We start from the raw sequence: 16,261 nt of genomic DNA, 5'->3' as shown, positions 1-16,261 counted from the left end.
TCCGCAAATCTTCGTCCGCAAATCTTTGTCTGCGCTATCTTCGTCTCCGCAAACATTCGTCCACAAATGTGGTTCAATAAAACCATGAAGAAATATCAGACAGTCAAGTGAATGACGAATTTAATGCAAGGAATGGATAATCAAAACTTTTGAAGACAGGTAGATGAGGTCAGTCAGGTGAAGCTATTGTATTTGGGAGCCGACAATCGTAACATTCCTCATTTGTGTCCCGGACATTCTTTTTTTGCGGTCGTTGAATGACAATATAATCTCTTGTACCCTCGCCGGCATAGGCGGCGGAACGGGGAGGGCACCGGGGCACCGTTCCCCTCTTTAATTTTGGCCTTTTAACAGCAGGCCAGTAGCCCTATGGGCGTTGCATGGAAAGCATATTGGACCAAAAGTCGGCACTCGGCAGTGACGTGCCCCCCTTAATTGAAGATGTTCCGCCGCTACTGCCCGCCGGACCTATTTGTTTTCTACGGTACACGCCGGCCGAGGGGGCGGGTACGACCCCCCCCCCCCCCCCATCGCCGTTTCGCCACTGGTGGAGCTAGCGCGTCGCGGAAAAAATACGAGCGTGTGCGCCGTTACGAGCCGCAGAGATTAATACCCGATTTTAAGGCCTTCTAGGTCAGCGGTCGGCATACGGCCCGCGGGCCGGATCCGGCCAGGTGGGTGACGGTTGGATCCGGCCCGCAACCAGCTGACGTCCGGCCCGCGGCTGGTATCAGCGACTTACATCGTGTTCCGGCCCCCGGTTCCTTCATAAATCGACTCCGATATAAAAGTGACTCAAATGTGCTTTGGCACAACAGTTCTTCCTTCGCACACTTCATGAGTTTATAAACACCATTTGCGGGTGTTTTTGTCTAATTCTACTTCTAGACAAAACTTGCAACGGTAAGATTTGGTCAGCAGCTTTTGCGCGCAGCATCAACGACTGCTGCAGCTGCGTGCACTTGGCGGCTTCACGTGGTCTACTCGCTTAACCTTCCAGGCGGTGTGTGTGTGGGGGGGGGGGGCGGGCCGGAACACGATGTAAGTCGCTGATACCAGCCGCGGGCCGGACGTCAGATGGTCGCGGGCCGGATCCAACCGTCACCCACCTGGCCGGATCCGGCCCGCGGGCCGTATGCCGACCCCTGACCTAGAAGGCCTTAAAATCGGGTATTAATCTCTGCGGCTCGTAACGGCGCACACGCTCGTTTTTTTTTCCGGGACGCGCTAACTCCACCAGTGGCGAAACGGCGATGGGGGGGGGGGTCGTACCCGCCCCCTCGGCCGGCGTGTACCGTAGAAAACAAATAGGTCCGGCGGGCAGTAGCGGCGGAACATCTTCAATTAAGGGGGGCACGGCACTGCCGACTTTTGGTCCAATATGCTTTCCATGCAACGCCCATAGGGCTATTGTTAAAAGGCCAAAATTAAAGAGGGGAACGGTGCCCCGTTGCCCTCCCCGTTCCGCCGCCTATGCCGGCGAGGGTACAAGAGCTTATATTGTCGTTCAACGACCGCGAAAAAAAAGAAGAATGTCCGGGACACAAATGATATGGAATGTTACAATTGTCGGCTCCAAATACAATAGCTTAACACCTGACTGACCTCATCTACCTGACTTCAAAAGTTTCGATCATCCATTCCATGCATCAAATTCGTCATTCACTTGACTGTCTGATATTTCTTCATGCTTTTATTGAACCACATTTGTGGACGAGTGTTTGCGGAGACGAAGATAGCGCAGACAAAGATTTGCGGACGAAGATTTGCGGACGAAGATTTGATTGGACGAAGAAATGCGTGGACGAAAAATGCGGACGAAAATTTGCGGACGAAGATTTGCGGACGAAGAGTTGCGGACGAAGATTTGCGGACGAAGATTTGCGGGGACGAAGATTTGCGTGGACGAAGAAATGCGGACGAAGATTTGCGTAGACGAAGAAATGCGTGGACGAAAAAATGCGGACGAAGATTTGCGGACGAAGATTTGCGGAGACGAAGATTTGCGGACGAAGATTTGCGCAGACGAAGATTTGCGTGGACGAAGAAATGCGGACGAAGATTTGCGTAGACGAAGAAATGCGTGGACGAAAAAATGCTTGACGAAGAAATGCGCCGACGAAGAAATGCGGATACGAAGAAATGCGCTACGAATTTTTGCACGTACGAAGAAATGCGAGACGAAGTAATGCGACACGAATAAATGCGCCGACGAAGATTTGCGGACGAAGAAATGCGGACGAAATATTGCGCGACGAAGAAATGCCATACGAAGATTTGTCCGGTTACGAGCGCCACGGGCAGACACACGGGGCGACAAGTTGTTTACAACCGCTACAGTCCGACGAGTCTATCCTCCTCAAGGCTGATTGGCTTGAGTGTGACGTCATTGCTATGACATCATACAGTAGCTGCGGTAGAGAGTATAAACATAGTACCAATATGTTAAATAGTTTGAAATACTTTTTAGCGAATTATGCACTTCTGGCACCGGTTTTGAAAAGAAAATGGAAAATAATAATGTCAAAATAAAAACCAACGATATCTTCATATTTCAAGAAGGTGGCACTTTTCCTTTGACGAGCTGAACACAATGAGACCATCCGCGCGGCTGTATCTTGTTCCTGTACGGAGTTATTGGCAAAAAACCTTTGGTGACCTTTGATGACGTCACATGACCTTACAGCTGCCCAACAGCAAAACAGACCTCAAAGTAGTGAAGGTTGATCGTATATGAAGTCATGTATGGTATATGGGGCCATTCCGACCCGTTTTAGTGGTAACAACAGGGAGTTGATTTTTCCCCCATTGACTTATAATGGGGAGGTCGCGAAATTGACCTGACCTTAGGTCACCGACATCAAAATTCCGAGATATACAAATTGTAGCTACTAATGACCTAATAACATCCTGCGACTTTCAAAGGCCTCCGACATCTACTGTAGCTCTGGCACGGTGACAAAGTTGCAAAAAAGTGACTTGAGGCTGGGTCATTCAAAGTGACCTGGTGACCTGACCTTAAAAGTTAGGAAGTTCAAACTTGCACACCATGTGTAAAATTGATGAGAGAATAGTCGTACCAAATTTTGCGGCGCTACGCGCCGCGGTTTTCCCGCTATCCGCGAAAAACCTCAGGGGGGCGGATATCCGCCCCCCGTCGGTGCACGGGTTAATATTAGCCCTATGGGCGTTGCATGGAAAGAATGGGACCAAAAGCCGACAGTGTCAAAAGTTCCCCTCCCTTGAAGGTGCCCGCTGCCACTGAAGCTGATGCCCATTACCACCCATTACTACTCAGCACGTGTCAGCACTATAAAAAGGCAGAAAAATTTCGGTGCACTTGAAGGAAATTTCCTACCGAACAGGGAAGGCCTGAAATTGGAAGCTATAGAGAAGATACTTCTGGTACTTGAGATGGTGAAAATAAGAGTACTTGCCCCTTGTTAAAAAGAAGCTATGATATAAATTTCAAACCTCACGCTGTAAAGGAAACAAAATTGCCTTTTTATTCATTTTTATCAATATAAAACTATCTTCGAAACAAAAAACGTGTGATCCGAAAAAAGTATTAATAATTCTTAGGTACTGACAGTACTTTTTGTGTAAATTTTGTCCATCAAAATTCAAAACATGTTTTGAAGGAACTGCGCCATTGCTCGTATATGTCACTGAATTTGTGTGCGCTCTGTGTGTGTGTGTTATTGTGTTGATATAGGTTTTGCATTTTGTTTTCGGATCGGGACTGCATGTCATGCATATACGTATGCTTCCACCACGTATCTCTAGATAAAAGTAGGCATTTTTCGGTGAGTATAGGCGATGTAGTTTCTTTTGTGTGGGTTTTGGTTTGGTCAAATCAGTCCCACGCACAAGGGGGAAAAGCTCAAATTATTGAGCGCTCAAAATATTGAGCGTGTGACGTCAGAGGCTTCCATAGGCGTAATGCTGAGGGCTCAAAAAATTGAGCCGTTTCAGGAACACGTTTTGCAAAAGCAACTCGCAACACCTAGGGAGAAATGGCAACACCCTAGGAGAATCACTAATGGTGCAAAACAGATTAGGCTTTCATATTTTTCACTGCTCAAGCTTCAATGATTGGGGGAACACCACTTTATAGGTCGAAATCTTACGGCATACCAGGATGACTTAAAAACAGGCCAATATTTATGTCGAAATAAAAGTTATTTTTTGTCCATTCACGTTTTTTACTAGGGTTCTGTTGGAAAGAGCATTTTTCATACTACCCAAAATGATTGCGATTCAATTTCACATTACCCATATCGGAGAATATTTTTCATTTGGCGGTGCCGTTTGTTTATTTCGTCGCGACGTCTCCGGTCGCGTGGTTGTCGTCGTCCTTGTGTTGAAGGTAAGTTTTTATCGTTTTAGTTGTACTTAGATGTTAAAAGGTACACTGAAAAGTTTGAATATGCTGTAATTTTAAATTTGGAAACACGTAAACGTCAATCAAATCACGTTTTCCTCGATTTGCGTGCAGATAAGTAACTGTCGACGAAAGTGGCGCCATCCGATATGATGTTTTGAAGGAAGGAGACACAACATATTTACGTGAAAATTTTTGTTTTTTAGTGGTCTAAGTGCTTCAAAGAGGCTGTGAATGTTTTCTTCACACAATTTTTCATTAGTTATGACGAGGTAAAAGGTAGTTTCAGTCTTAACTTTCATATAATTGACATTAAAACATATGATAGTCCACTGCCATCAGTGATTGAGTACCTTGATATTTGGCATTTCTTATTAATTTGAATGTATTCTCTATCCATATGTCCTGATAGTAAGTGACAATACTCTGCCAATATGTTTCCATAGTTTTCACATTCATTTTCCAGTCCTTTACATAACATCACAATTTATAATCAACAAAACTCAACTCCTTCATTACTTCACAACACTGACAGCATGACAGACTGACAGTCAACTATTGTGTGGGTGAATGCTGAAACAGGATAGCCACTTTGCTAACTGGCTCGCTCATATGATCCTTTATATCATTTCCATCTGAAGGATCGGAGTCAACGGAAAAGGAAGGCCACTTTCAAGCCTCAAGGTCTAGGCCGCCAGACGCCAGTCGGCAGTCACCACCAAATTTATAATAGATTAATTCATTATTATACTTTGAGACCCTTAGGTCACTGCATCAGCATCACATTTTCAGTTTCAATATAGTAAAGGTTTTTATTTGTATGATGTGAAATATTTTCCTGAATCAGAATTTAATTATCCCTAGGTACCTGGTAGAGGTTTTGGATTTAATGCTCATTGTTGGTGTGCAGTCAGGATTTTTTGACAGGTCCAGATAGGGAATCCTGAGCAATTTTATAGTAAAGTGGTCTCCTTATAATCACCACACATTTTATCAAAAGCATTTGCAGAATTCATTCAATGAAGAATTTTATCAATGTTCACCCATTTCTTAGACGACCTAGGCTGCATCTTTTTTTAGTTCCTGTTGTATGACATAGTTTCCGTTTTGTTCCACTGCATAAAGAAAAAAATCGTTTGAGATCACCAAACAGCTTTTCTTTTTCTGGCAGGTCTGCACAACCAAGCGGTCGCTGGCGAGGACGTCGGCCGTCCCTGTGGGTAAGGTCATCTGCTCAGCCTTTGTGGAGATCAGCAAGACGTCACCAAGATGAAGACTTCGCTGGAGCAGAAGCCACTGACCCGTGTCCGATCGGGCAGGTCATGCTCGACGGCACGAGCCACAACTCGAACGACTCGGTGACATCAACAACATGGTGGAGCAGGTGAATGAGTTTGGCGACGTGTTGTGCGACTGCAAGAAGGGTTGTCTGCGTGTTCTGGCCGGCGGAGCGGCGACGCTGCGCAGTCTGTGCTGGCGGTGAGCAGCTGGCCGTGGTGACCGCGCGCGCCCACATGCGCCGACAACCTGTGCGGCTTCGACGGCCCGGGACAGCCCGATGCCGCCCACTATGCGACGCCGACCGCGCACTGTCTGCACGGCCACATGGAGGTGTGCCCGCGCCTTTTGCCCGCACGCCGCTACCTCGCAGCTGGTCTGCAACCACGCCGTCGCCGCCTGTAGCCCGATAACAAAACGGCTGTCTGATAATGCCGCTTGTTCTTTGTGATGTTGCTACTGTGATCGTTGCTACTGCTGGTCTGAGACTCGATGTTTCCATTCGTCCTTTACATGTTAAGGATTTGATAATGATAAGCTTAGTCCGAGCTTAGGTTGTTTATATCATTTGTTATATGGCATATTTTGGATCAAAGCAGTACGACACTGCCTCCTGCTTTTGTGATGTATGCTGGCAAGACGCAGGTTCCGGTCGCAGGTCACCCGGACCCGGTTCCAATGTGGTTGGGCTGGCATGCGATAATGTGATGTTGTTTTGCTCGTCTCTGTGTTCCACACTTGATGTTTGTGAATCTAACCCACATTGTATACTGTATAGTATTTTTGTTTGTTTGCGGCCGATGGCCTTGTAAGTTGTAACCGTGGCAATACAGTTTTTCCTGCTATAATTCTCCAATATTCAAGCGTGGGTGGATATCTTTCTGTATTCACGTATTCCCTTCTCCCAGTACAGTCAGAGAATATCAATTACAGTATTCATACGGATTATTCAAGCCTTGTATAATTATTTGAGGTGTGCCGAATCCGAAAGACCGATAAAACTACTAGCGGAAATGTGACATGATGCCATGGGTTTGTGAAAAGTTTAGGTACCACGTAGCATTCAACTTCCTGCATTTCTGTTTCAACTCAGTTTAACGTATTTCAACGAACATAACATCAAAAATGGCAGCCAGTACCGGCTTCACCTGTCACGGAGAACGCTCAAAAAATTGAGTGTAGATGCTGGCCGGCACTCAATTTTTTGAGCGCCAGCTGACTGCCGTCTGTCGTGGCGCTCAATTTATTGAGTATCGCGGTCCCGAACGACAAGTGGCGCTCAAAAAGTTGAGCGTCTTTAGGGCATTTTCTTTCCAAAAACACCGATATAAATTATCACGGCGAGTGTTCGAGAAGAAACCTTGTTGCTCTCTCTTGCCATTGATACCTTATTTGGATACGATATTTGCCGTAGTGTGACGCTAAAGGCATTGTAAAATACCATCGTTTCGCCTATTCCTTCATAATGGGGCCCGCTCAATTTTTTGAGCGCTCAATTTTTTGAGCTTTTCCCCCTTGTGCGTGGGACTGAAATGCTGTCTGTTGCCTATTCGAGTTCCTGGCTAGACAAAGCATTACTGGAATCAGAATGAATAGCAATGCTTCTCCATTTGCTGCTAAATGTTATGATGTTTTCCTAAATCTCTACAAGTTAATCATGAATACACTTGCTTTGGTGTGCTCAGGAGGTGACTTTGGTCTTTCAACATCACGAACAGTGGTCACACCTCGCTAGTACCTACCGTCAAGTGTCGTTGTCAATGACCATGAGCATTCTTAGCGAAAAACAGTGGACGTTCAGGTGAGGTAACTGGAGGGCATGTATTTTGAGACCTCAACACAAATTGTGGCAGCTTGTATTGCTAATTTTTTTTGGTAATTCAGGGACGCTCTCAGCGGCATGCCCCACGGTGACCTCTCCCGATCAGCCACCAAAAACAGCTAGGTACCTATTGATGTTTTGCTGACCAATCAGCATGAGGCCATACTTGACACCCATTGGATGATGAGTCAGTGATTATAATTGGGAGGGCCAGAGCATCAAATCTAATTTATCTAAAGCAGCCCTGGCCCCTGGTGGTTCAGTTTAGGACTTAATTTTGTTATTATTAGGCTTGTCTGGTAATAATTTGGATAACTGATGCAGACTGCAATTCATTTTGCGATTGGTGCAATAAATTTCTTTGTTGTTAGTTAAAGTAGGTAATTAATTGAAACTTGGAGTAGAATGGATTATAAGGAGGTTGCTCTGTGCTGATGTCCAGTTTGCCCTATTATCATAGCAACCTGAGGCTATTTGGCACTCAGAGGTGCAGCTACTATTTTTCCTGATTTTGATTGGGATTGCTTGACCCGGTTTTCCTAATTGACTAATTGACGTGACCCGGCCTTAGGTGTGCTTCAAAATGCTGCTCACTGGCCATGTCCATACTACATAATTCTAAAGTTCCAGCATGAGATTGATTGGCATTTAACATATTTCCTGATTACTTACAGTTAGCTATTTCTTTATTTATAGCTGAGTCTTTTCTTGAGGAGGATTAATATTGATAACTTCCTGACTTTCTCTAGTGGAGGCACTTTTTTGATGGACTAAGATATTGCAAGTGTGGATTTTATATGGAGTGGTGTGCATGCCAAAGTGATCAGGGTAGGATGACTGTTCTAGCTTAGAGTTGTCCCAGAAACAGTATGTGAAAGGCACAACTTGTCAACCTTGTTGGTATGGCTATGGCTATGGCTTGTCACTGTTGCCTTGCTTTGCAGTCTAGTCAAGGATTCTGGGTGGTTTGACTGCCCCAGCATTTGATGCATAGATTATGATTATCTTGTAATCAATCAATGAAGTTTTTACTCAATGCCTACAGTTTTGCAGAACTGAAGTTGTTGACCTGCTCCAGAAGTAATAAGTTAATAACCAGAGCTTGTAATATGTAACCATATTTAGTAAGACAAAAACTGCAGTTGATGTCCCATGAAACCTCGATATTATAAAGTAATTATCATCAGGCTAATGTTAATGTAATAGCCGGCTTGAAGTATTGGTCAAAGTAGCAGTTACCAATGTCTCAAAGATTGGTCATGAAGTTATGTACATGAGGTAAAGCGTTGTTGTTAAAGCAAGCCAAAAAAAATGTGATTTTCTGTGTGTGTTGCATATTCTGTCTTCCCCCGTACAAGTCACAATTGTTTTCCCTCAGGAATTTGAGTGCCTTTAGCAGCTGGCGACAGTGGGCACAATGCCAGTGAATGCTGGAGCAGCCATGAAATTGTGCAACCAGCCGATCGTCCTGGGCTCAGGTGAGTTGATGGGTAGCTCAGATAGCAATCCAGCGTCCATTATATGTTCATGATCTTTTACACACAAAATTGTAGCCTCTGGGTTTATTATTGGCACATATTTGGTTCGGATTTCATTGATGATGACATTTAGTGTAGTACCTAATTGTTTGCTGAATGTCAGAACAAGATGGATTGGTAAATCGTCCTGTTGTCCTTTGGCTAAGTATTTAGGAACTTGTAACAAGGGCAGCAAAATTGGCATGTTGGCACAGGTGGCAGCTGCTCTAATAATGGGAGTTGGTTCTGTGGAGTCGTGGACGCCTTGTCCAGTGCTTCCAATTCGTTGTGTTTGCCGTGGGGAGCTGCTGCCGACTGTGCTGTGCTGACGACTGTGCTGTGCTGTGTTGTGTGCTGAGCTGCCGACTGTCGCCAGGTCGCCGGAAGGGCCGGCCGAGGAAGCTGGTGGTTTCCCCGTGCCGGTCCGTGGTGCCGCCGGCCAAGGCCACGGAGATCATCCACCGCACGCGCAAACACCGCGCCGCTGCCGGAAACACCATCACAAAGTGAGTGGCCATTCGCCAGGAGGTGACGCTGGAGGGCCGGCAGGGCGCGCCGGGACGGGCTGCGGAGTCAACCGATGCGCAATGGTCATTGTGCTTATTAAGGTGGCCAATAATTATCTTGATAATGATGTGTTCTCCGTGTCACTTTCTTCGCTGTTACGTTTGGTGTTCGTGCTCAAAAACATGCGTGTATTCTGTCCTAATTTGTTGTTTACTGCCATAGACTTTGAACATTTATCAGCCCTCAGACCTTCACCGCATGTCGAAAGCATCAGATATGCAGTGAAAATGACCACTATCGCTCATGCTTATCGTCAAATGTTGCAAACAAGGCCATCTGCATGATTCTGAAGTACCTTGGCGCGACGTTTCGCCCACCAATCAATGGTGCCCACGAAGTATGATAATGCTACAGGTCAGGTGCAGGTTTCGCGTGATTTACCCTGGAGAATCGCTCAGTTCTGTCCCCACCGGGCTTGAAGGCTGGATAGTGGGCTTCCTGTCGTTGTGGTAGTGGTACCGACTGTGACGTTGACAACACGTGTAGTGTAAACTGAAGATCTGGCTAAGATCACGTACGTGTGTCTCTGTGTCCCGGCAGCTTCTTCTTGCCTAGTTTGGACTAGGTTAGTTACTTGTCTATGTGTCCCGGCAGCTACTTCGCGGTTGGTAAGGTTAGATCAGTCACGTGTCTGTCACGGCAGCTACTTCTCGCCGAACGTTGCCCAGGTTAGGCCAGGTCAGGTCGGTCACGTATGTCTCTGTGTCCCGGCAGCTACTTTTCGCCGGGCGGCACCCAGGTGGGCCCGGTACTGGTGGCCGCCGAGTGTCCGCCGCTGGCCGGTCTGCCGGCCGAACAGACGGCCCGCCGACGCCGCTCCTGCCTGGCCGACGAGCGCCGCACGCCCGGTACGTGGCACCCCTGTCCCTCCCTGAGCGCCGCACGCCCGGTACGTGGTATCCTGTCGCCCTCCCTGCAAGCGGCGCCATAGATTTAAGTGCATAGCACTTTTGCGCCAATTGCTTATGTTATTTATGAATTTTATGTTGTTCTAGTGTGAATAAATGCTCTCTCTCTCTCTCTCCCTCCCTCCCTCCCCTCCCTCCCTGAGCGCCGCACCCCCGGTACGTGGTACTCCCCCGGGTGCAGTCTCCTGTCGCCCTCCCTCCCCTCCCTCCCTGAGCGCCGCACGCCCGGTAGGTACGTGGTACCCCTGTCGCCCTCCCTCCCCTCCCTCCCTGAGCGCCGCACGCCCGGTAGGTACGTGGTACCCCTGTCGTCCTCCCTCCCCTCCCTCCCTGAGCGCCGCACGCCCGGTACGTGGTGCTCCGCTCCGACACAGTCCCTTGTCTCCCTGTGTGAGTGACGACGTCCGGTACGTGGTTATCAATCAGTACCTTATGCAGGATAGGTTATATCACTCACTTGAAACCAGGATGTGGAGTTGTACCTACCCCCTGATTGCATTTATCATTGTCGCTCAATATTATCTGACCACCCCCGGCGCGTTCGATGAGTGTTTTCCCGTCCGTCTGACGTGTGTGTCTCCCCGCTGACAGACCCGCCAGCCACCACCACGGCCGCCGGCTCTCCGGAGGAGTCTGTGCGCGAGGCGGCCGGTTCGCCGCGCACACCCGTCAGTCCGCACAAGATCCAGTCGCTGGACTGCGAGTCGCTGCCGCTGGCGCCCGCCGCCCGCCGCCACCCCCTCTCGCCGGCCTTCAGCCTCAACAAGCCGAAGCTGTCCTACAAGCCGGCGCCCGTCAAACTGGCCAAAAGTGCCCGCCTGTGAGTCCGGGGATGGTCGGGGTTTGACCGGGGTGCCGATTTTTTTCGGCTCCCTGGCTCTGGTTATTGAATTTTGAGTGGTGTGATCCTGCCCACCTAACCACCTAGCAATGGTTCCACGAGCATATATTATTTAGGATTTGTTGTACAAAACGTTTATTATGCTTGTTGCAAGTAATAAATGATGAGCCCTGCAGCAGTTTATGAAACACTGAACCATTCTCTGACGCCGGCCCGCCCCGTCTGACCTGCAGGGGAGGACCGGCGGCCGCCGGGGCCGCGCCGTCGCCGGCCGCCGCCGACACTAACCGCAAGCTCACCGACTACTTCCCGATCCGGCGCAGCAACCGGCGCACCAAGCGCGCGCTGGACGAGGAGCGCTCCTGTGAGATCCGCCGCCGGCTGGCCAAGGGCTGCGACGAGGGACTCGAGGTGGGTGGCGCGTCTGCCCGGCGTCTGGCGCAGCAGCAGAGTGTCCTGCCTGACTGCCCTGGCACATTGTCTTCGCTCATACCCACCGTCGTTTTGTATCGTGAAGTGCGGCTATTGCGCCGCGCTGGTCCGCGTCCTGACGCCGTGTCCCTGTCCGGCCGTCAGGTGGCGCTGTTCCCTACCAAGGGGCGCGGCGTGGTGGCGACGCGTCCGTTCGCGCGCGGCGAGTTCGTGGTGGAGTACGCCGGCACGCTGGTGGACCTGGAGGAGGCACGCCGCCGCGAGCGGGTCTACTCGCAGGATCAGAACACGGGCTGCTACATGTACTACTTCACCTGCAAGGACCACAACTGGTGGTGAGTGACGGCCCGGCCGGCGGCAGCGGCCTGCCGCCGAGCTGGGGGGGGGGATATAATAAACTGATGTTGATAGCTATTTCTGCTGAGATTTGGCAATGGGACAGGGCTCCCGGTGCTCCGCAGACAGCTGGAAAGGCGCGAACCTTACATGCATCGTAAATTGTTGAATCAAGTGGCTTATTTTAGACTATGAAACATCGTCCCAAGCGCATACCGATGCTCAATCATACTAATTATTTTTGTTAAATGTCTTAGTTTGAGTAATAAGTGCTGGAGGGAGTCGCATTTTCGCCATTGCTTCTCTTCTCTTTGTATATGTGCAGAACGTAAATCTATAATTTATTTGTATTAATGTATTAATGACAAATGCTGAAAAAATGCTGCTACTCCGGTGTTTTACCGGCCAAGTCTCGAAGTGTCAGATAAATCATATCGCATGAGCTGACATGATAACCTCAGCCTGGTGCAGCCTGTAGTCTGTCATGGTTATCTCTGCCCCCTTCACCCGTCTTATCACACGTCAAAAAAAAGGAAATGGCGTCTTGCTAGCAGTTAGCTTGTTGACCTTCATCAAGGGCCTGTTATCGTCCCTGATAACGACGCATTCTTTCACACAGTTCTCTACGCCCTTGCTGGCTCGGTTTTAACTTGTTAAAGTTATGCTAAGAGCGTTAGATGTAAGCTGCTCTTCCAATACACATATGTCAGGAAGAACAAAAGATAGCTTGGAAATCGTCAATGACTTTCTTGGTTAACATGATGCATATTACGAAAGCTGTAGGTTAATATCTACGGCAGTATCCATAGTTCCACTCATTGCCCTCAGTTTTTCTACATAGAAATCTTCTGACACTGTTGTGCTTGTATTTTCTATTTTTACCACCAGCTGTTCGCCAGCATTGATGCGAGCCGTTTCTATATCTGTCCGCTGTTATTGGTGGTGAGGCCGTGTTTGTTCGCCGTCCGTATGTGTCCCCACTGTTGACCTGAGCGGGCGCCCGTGTCGCCAGCATCGACGGTACCCCGGAGACGCCGCGACTGGGCCGGCTGGTCAACCACAGCCGGCACGCCCCCAACTGCGTGACGCGCTCGCTGGAGGTGGACGGCCGACCGCGGCTCGTGCTGATCGCCAAACACGACATCGCCGCCGGCGACGAGATCCTGTACGACTACGGCGACAGGAGCCGCGAGAGCCTGCTCCACCACCCGTGGCTGGCGTTGTAGTCGGCCGCGCGCCGCGCTGGGGGCGCGCCGGCCGGTCCGCCGCGCCGGCCGAGGGCTCCCGGTGAGCCGGAGAGTCTCGGACGGGCGCCGCCCCCTCACCCATCACTGCCACCCTGCACAGCCGTGTGGGCCGACCGGGACCCGAAGGGCCGCTATGTACAGCTGTATATAATCGTGTGTACTCGTAGGATAATTCGACGACTTGACGACATTGCGCGGTGCAACATATCGTGCGGGCCTGCGCTCGCCTCCTGTGGAACTCTTGCCGTTCGCTGCATTTACGGGCCGGAGCCGCGGCGGCGGTGGGCTATCCGCGGGGCGCGCTGTTAGCAAGGTGTGAGCCCGCCCACCCCGCCACTGTGAGCTCGCTGCCGCCGCGCCGGCCCGCCCCGGCCCGCTCAGGATCTCCGCTGTTGGCGCCGCGTGCTGCTCCCAGGTGGCCGTCCCAGGATCTCAGTTACTCGAGCGGCGGGCGGCCGGCGCCGGTCACCGGCCCGGCCGCCCCCGAGACCGTTCGTCCTCGCCCGGCATTAGTGGCTCGGTCCACCGTGAGGCGCCGCTGCGCGTCCCACGCCACTCGCGCTCGATACGTTCCGTTGGAGGCACGCGCTCGACGGGCTGTGGTGCATGCTTTAGTGCGGCGCGCCGCCGCGCGTGCGGTTGTGTTTGGGCCGCCGGTGGGCCGTTTGTCGCCGTCGCCGGCCGCCTTCTGTACAGTTTTGTAGTTTTTGTTTTAACTGATAACCTTGGAGTGTGCTGTGGTAGCTGGCCTCCTGGGCAGGCTGTCGGATGTGTGTGTGTGCCTGCGCTGTACCAGCGCCGTCGGCCGGCCCGGCCGGTGTCGTCACCCGGCGGTACCCGGCCTGCACCCCTGGCGGCAGCTCTGTCCGCGCCGCGCCCGTCCACCGGGCGCCGGGGGACACCGGCCGCGGGCCTGGCCACTCTGTGTTTTATGCTTCTGTTGATTGTTTTGGCTGGGCGCCGTTTTTCAGGGTTTGACGGGCGCTTTCTTCTCTCTGTCTTGGTTTTACTGTCTCGCGGTCGCGCGGGTCGGGCGGCTGATGTTGGCCTGTCAGTCGGACACTGCCTCGCGCCGCCTCGGGCCCTCAGCGGCCACTTGTAACAAACACGATTTCCATTGGTAGAAGTTCAAATACATTTTAGCAGGCTGTCCGATGTGGTTTGGTGTCGGAGGCGATCGGCGGCTGAGCTGCCACCTGTTCAGAGCCGGGATACTTCCTGTGAACGGGCTGGGACACCGTGCGAGTATGCGAGGAAGACGGCCTACACAGGACCTGAAATATGCGCGGAACGTGGCATGTTTTGACCGATGTCGATTACTGGAGAGAGATGCTACATTTTGAACCCACCTTTTGAATGGGATTTTGCCAAAATCTGGGAAGTTTTTCATATATCGAGATGTATCGCAAAGTTTCTTGCAGCCACTTCAACCGGTTACCAATAGCTACCAGCCTACCGCCGGGTCGATTTTTAGCGAAATCGATGGAGGTGCCGACTTCTTCGAACATCTGTCGATTACCTACGCTAAAACGTCACAAATAAGTAGGCGGGCACCCACGAGGCAATGCTTTCCTACGTGTCACAGTTATGGTGCCACTGGCATTGCACATGCGTTCGTGCAAGGGCCGGTTCCAGATCTTGAGAACGACTGAGCCGATTGCGCTCACATTTGGTAGACCGATATGGACCGGTTAGTACTAAGTAGGGTGCCGTGCAAATCATTTGGGCATCGGGTCACTACTCACTATCCACTATTTTGTCAGTATTGCCAAGTGTCAAGTCTAGTGAGGTGATGTCAATTACATTACTTTACATTAATTACATTACATTGGGATACCGATATAAAACCAATTACCAAATAGGTACCAACTAAAACCCTGAGGAAATACCGAAACCGAACTAACTTGGAAACATGAGGGAAATACAACCTTATTACCAAATTCTTAGCCTCTTATACTTAGGAGTGAGGGACGAGCGAGTTGCCGGTGACGAGAGGAGGCCGATGATACCCAATTTTAATGTCCTAGGTCATTGGTTGGCCTTCTTCCAGGTCAGGTCAATGACCCAAAAGTCGGGAAAATCGGGACCTGTTAGAAAGACGTAAAGTGTGGCTGGTATAGGTTTTTTTCGGGGTGCTGATCACGAATGTCGTGTAATAGTTTCGATCACAGATGATGTCTTTATGCATTTAGACCAGGTCGGGTCAGGTCAGTTAAGGTTAACCAGTAGGGGTCGTGACGAGTATTCGTAGTACGTGTCAACCGCCTCTGACAGCTTCGTAACATGTTACGAAGATAAATATGCAAGATATTACAACAAAAATTACCCGACGTTTCGTTTATTATAACTTTTTCAAGGGTAATGAAACCCTTGAAAAAGTTATAATAAACGAAACGTCGGGTAATTTTTGTTGTAATATCCTGCATATTTATCGCGACGAAACTTTCAGTACCCTCGCGTTCATCAATTTCACACCTACCCTGAAAATTTCATGACCCTGACCCAAATGACCTTTGACCTGTGACCTACTTTTCGAGACCATGTTTGGCTGGAATCGCGATTCGGCGTATGTCGGCTCGCATTAGCCGCGCGTTTGCAGTCTTTTCGTGGTTTCAAGCGTTCAAACATGTGATATGATGTTGCCCCCATGCATAAGGGTGGGTGTCAAGGTCACCTGAAGGTCAGGTCAGGTCATTGACCTTTGATGACCTCGGTTCACTTTTTCGAGTTTTACGTGTTTCTAGCAGTGGCGGCGCCACGAATTTTCGCCAGTGGGGGCAAGCTTGAGACTGACCCGACTGTAGTCTGATAACGCCGATCTGCAAAATCCATGAGCACCTTCTCCCTAGATGTTGTCATTCAAAATTATTTTGGTTTCAGGTTTCATGCATAGGCGTATTGAGTTTAACCATTAACCCTCGCGGGCCCG

The 16,261-nt window shown here is 49.8% G+C and overlaps 1 protein-coding gene across 1 annotated transcript; it reads left to right on the top strand.

Annotated features, from left to right (window-relative positions):
• Window positions 1-3,660: 3,660 nt before the first annotated feature.
• On the top strand, window positions 3,661-14,484 carry LOC122381945 (N-lysine methyltransferase KMT5A-like). The gene is made up of 8 exons (XM_043366731.1): window positions 3,661-3,806; window positions 8,863-8,962; window positions 9,378-9,507; window positions 10,283-10,416; window positions 11,068-11,296; window positions 11,551-11,728; window positions 11,894-12,084; window positions 13,098-14,484. The coding sequence occupies exons 2-8, from the start codon at window positions 8,902-8,904 to the stop codon at window positions 13,309-13,311; spliced, it is 1,137 nt and encodes a 378-aa protein (XP_043222666.1). The 5' UTR covers window positions 3,661-3,806; window positions 8,863-8,901; the 3' UTR covers window positions 13,312-14,484.
• Window positions 14,485-16,261: the final 1,777 nt, after the last annotated feature.

The sequence above is a fragment of the Amphibalanus amphitrite genome, unplaced genomic scaffold, assembly GCF_019059575.1.
Source record: "Amphibalanus amphitrite isolate SeventyFive unplaced genomic scaffold, NRLGWU_Aamphi_draft 000130F_arrow, whole genome shotgun sequence".
Taxonomy (NCBI): Eukaryota; Metazoa; Arthropoda; class Thecostraca; order Balanomorpha; family Balanidae; genus Amphibalanus; species Amphibalanus amphitrite.
Note: the sequence above shows the minus strand (reverse complement) of the source record. Positions and strands in the feature narration are given on the sequence as shown.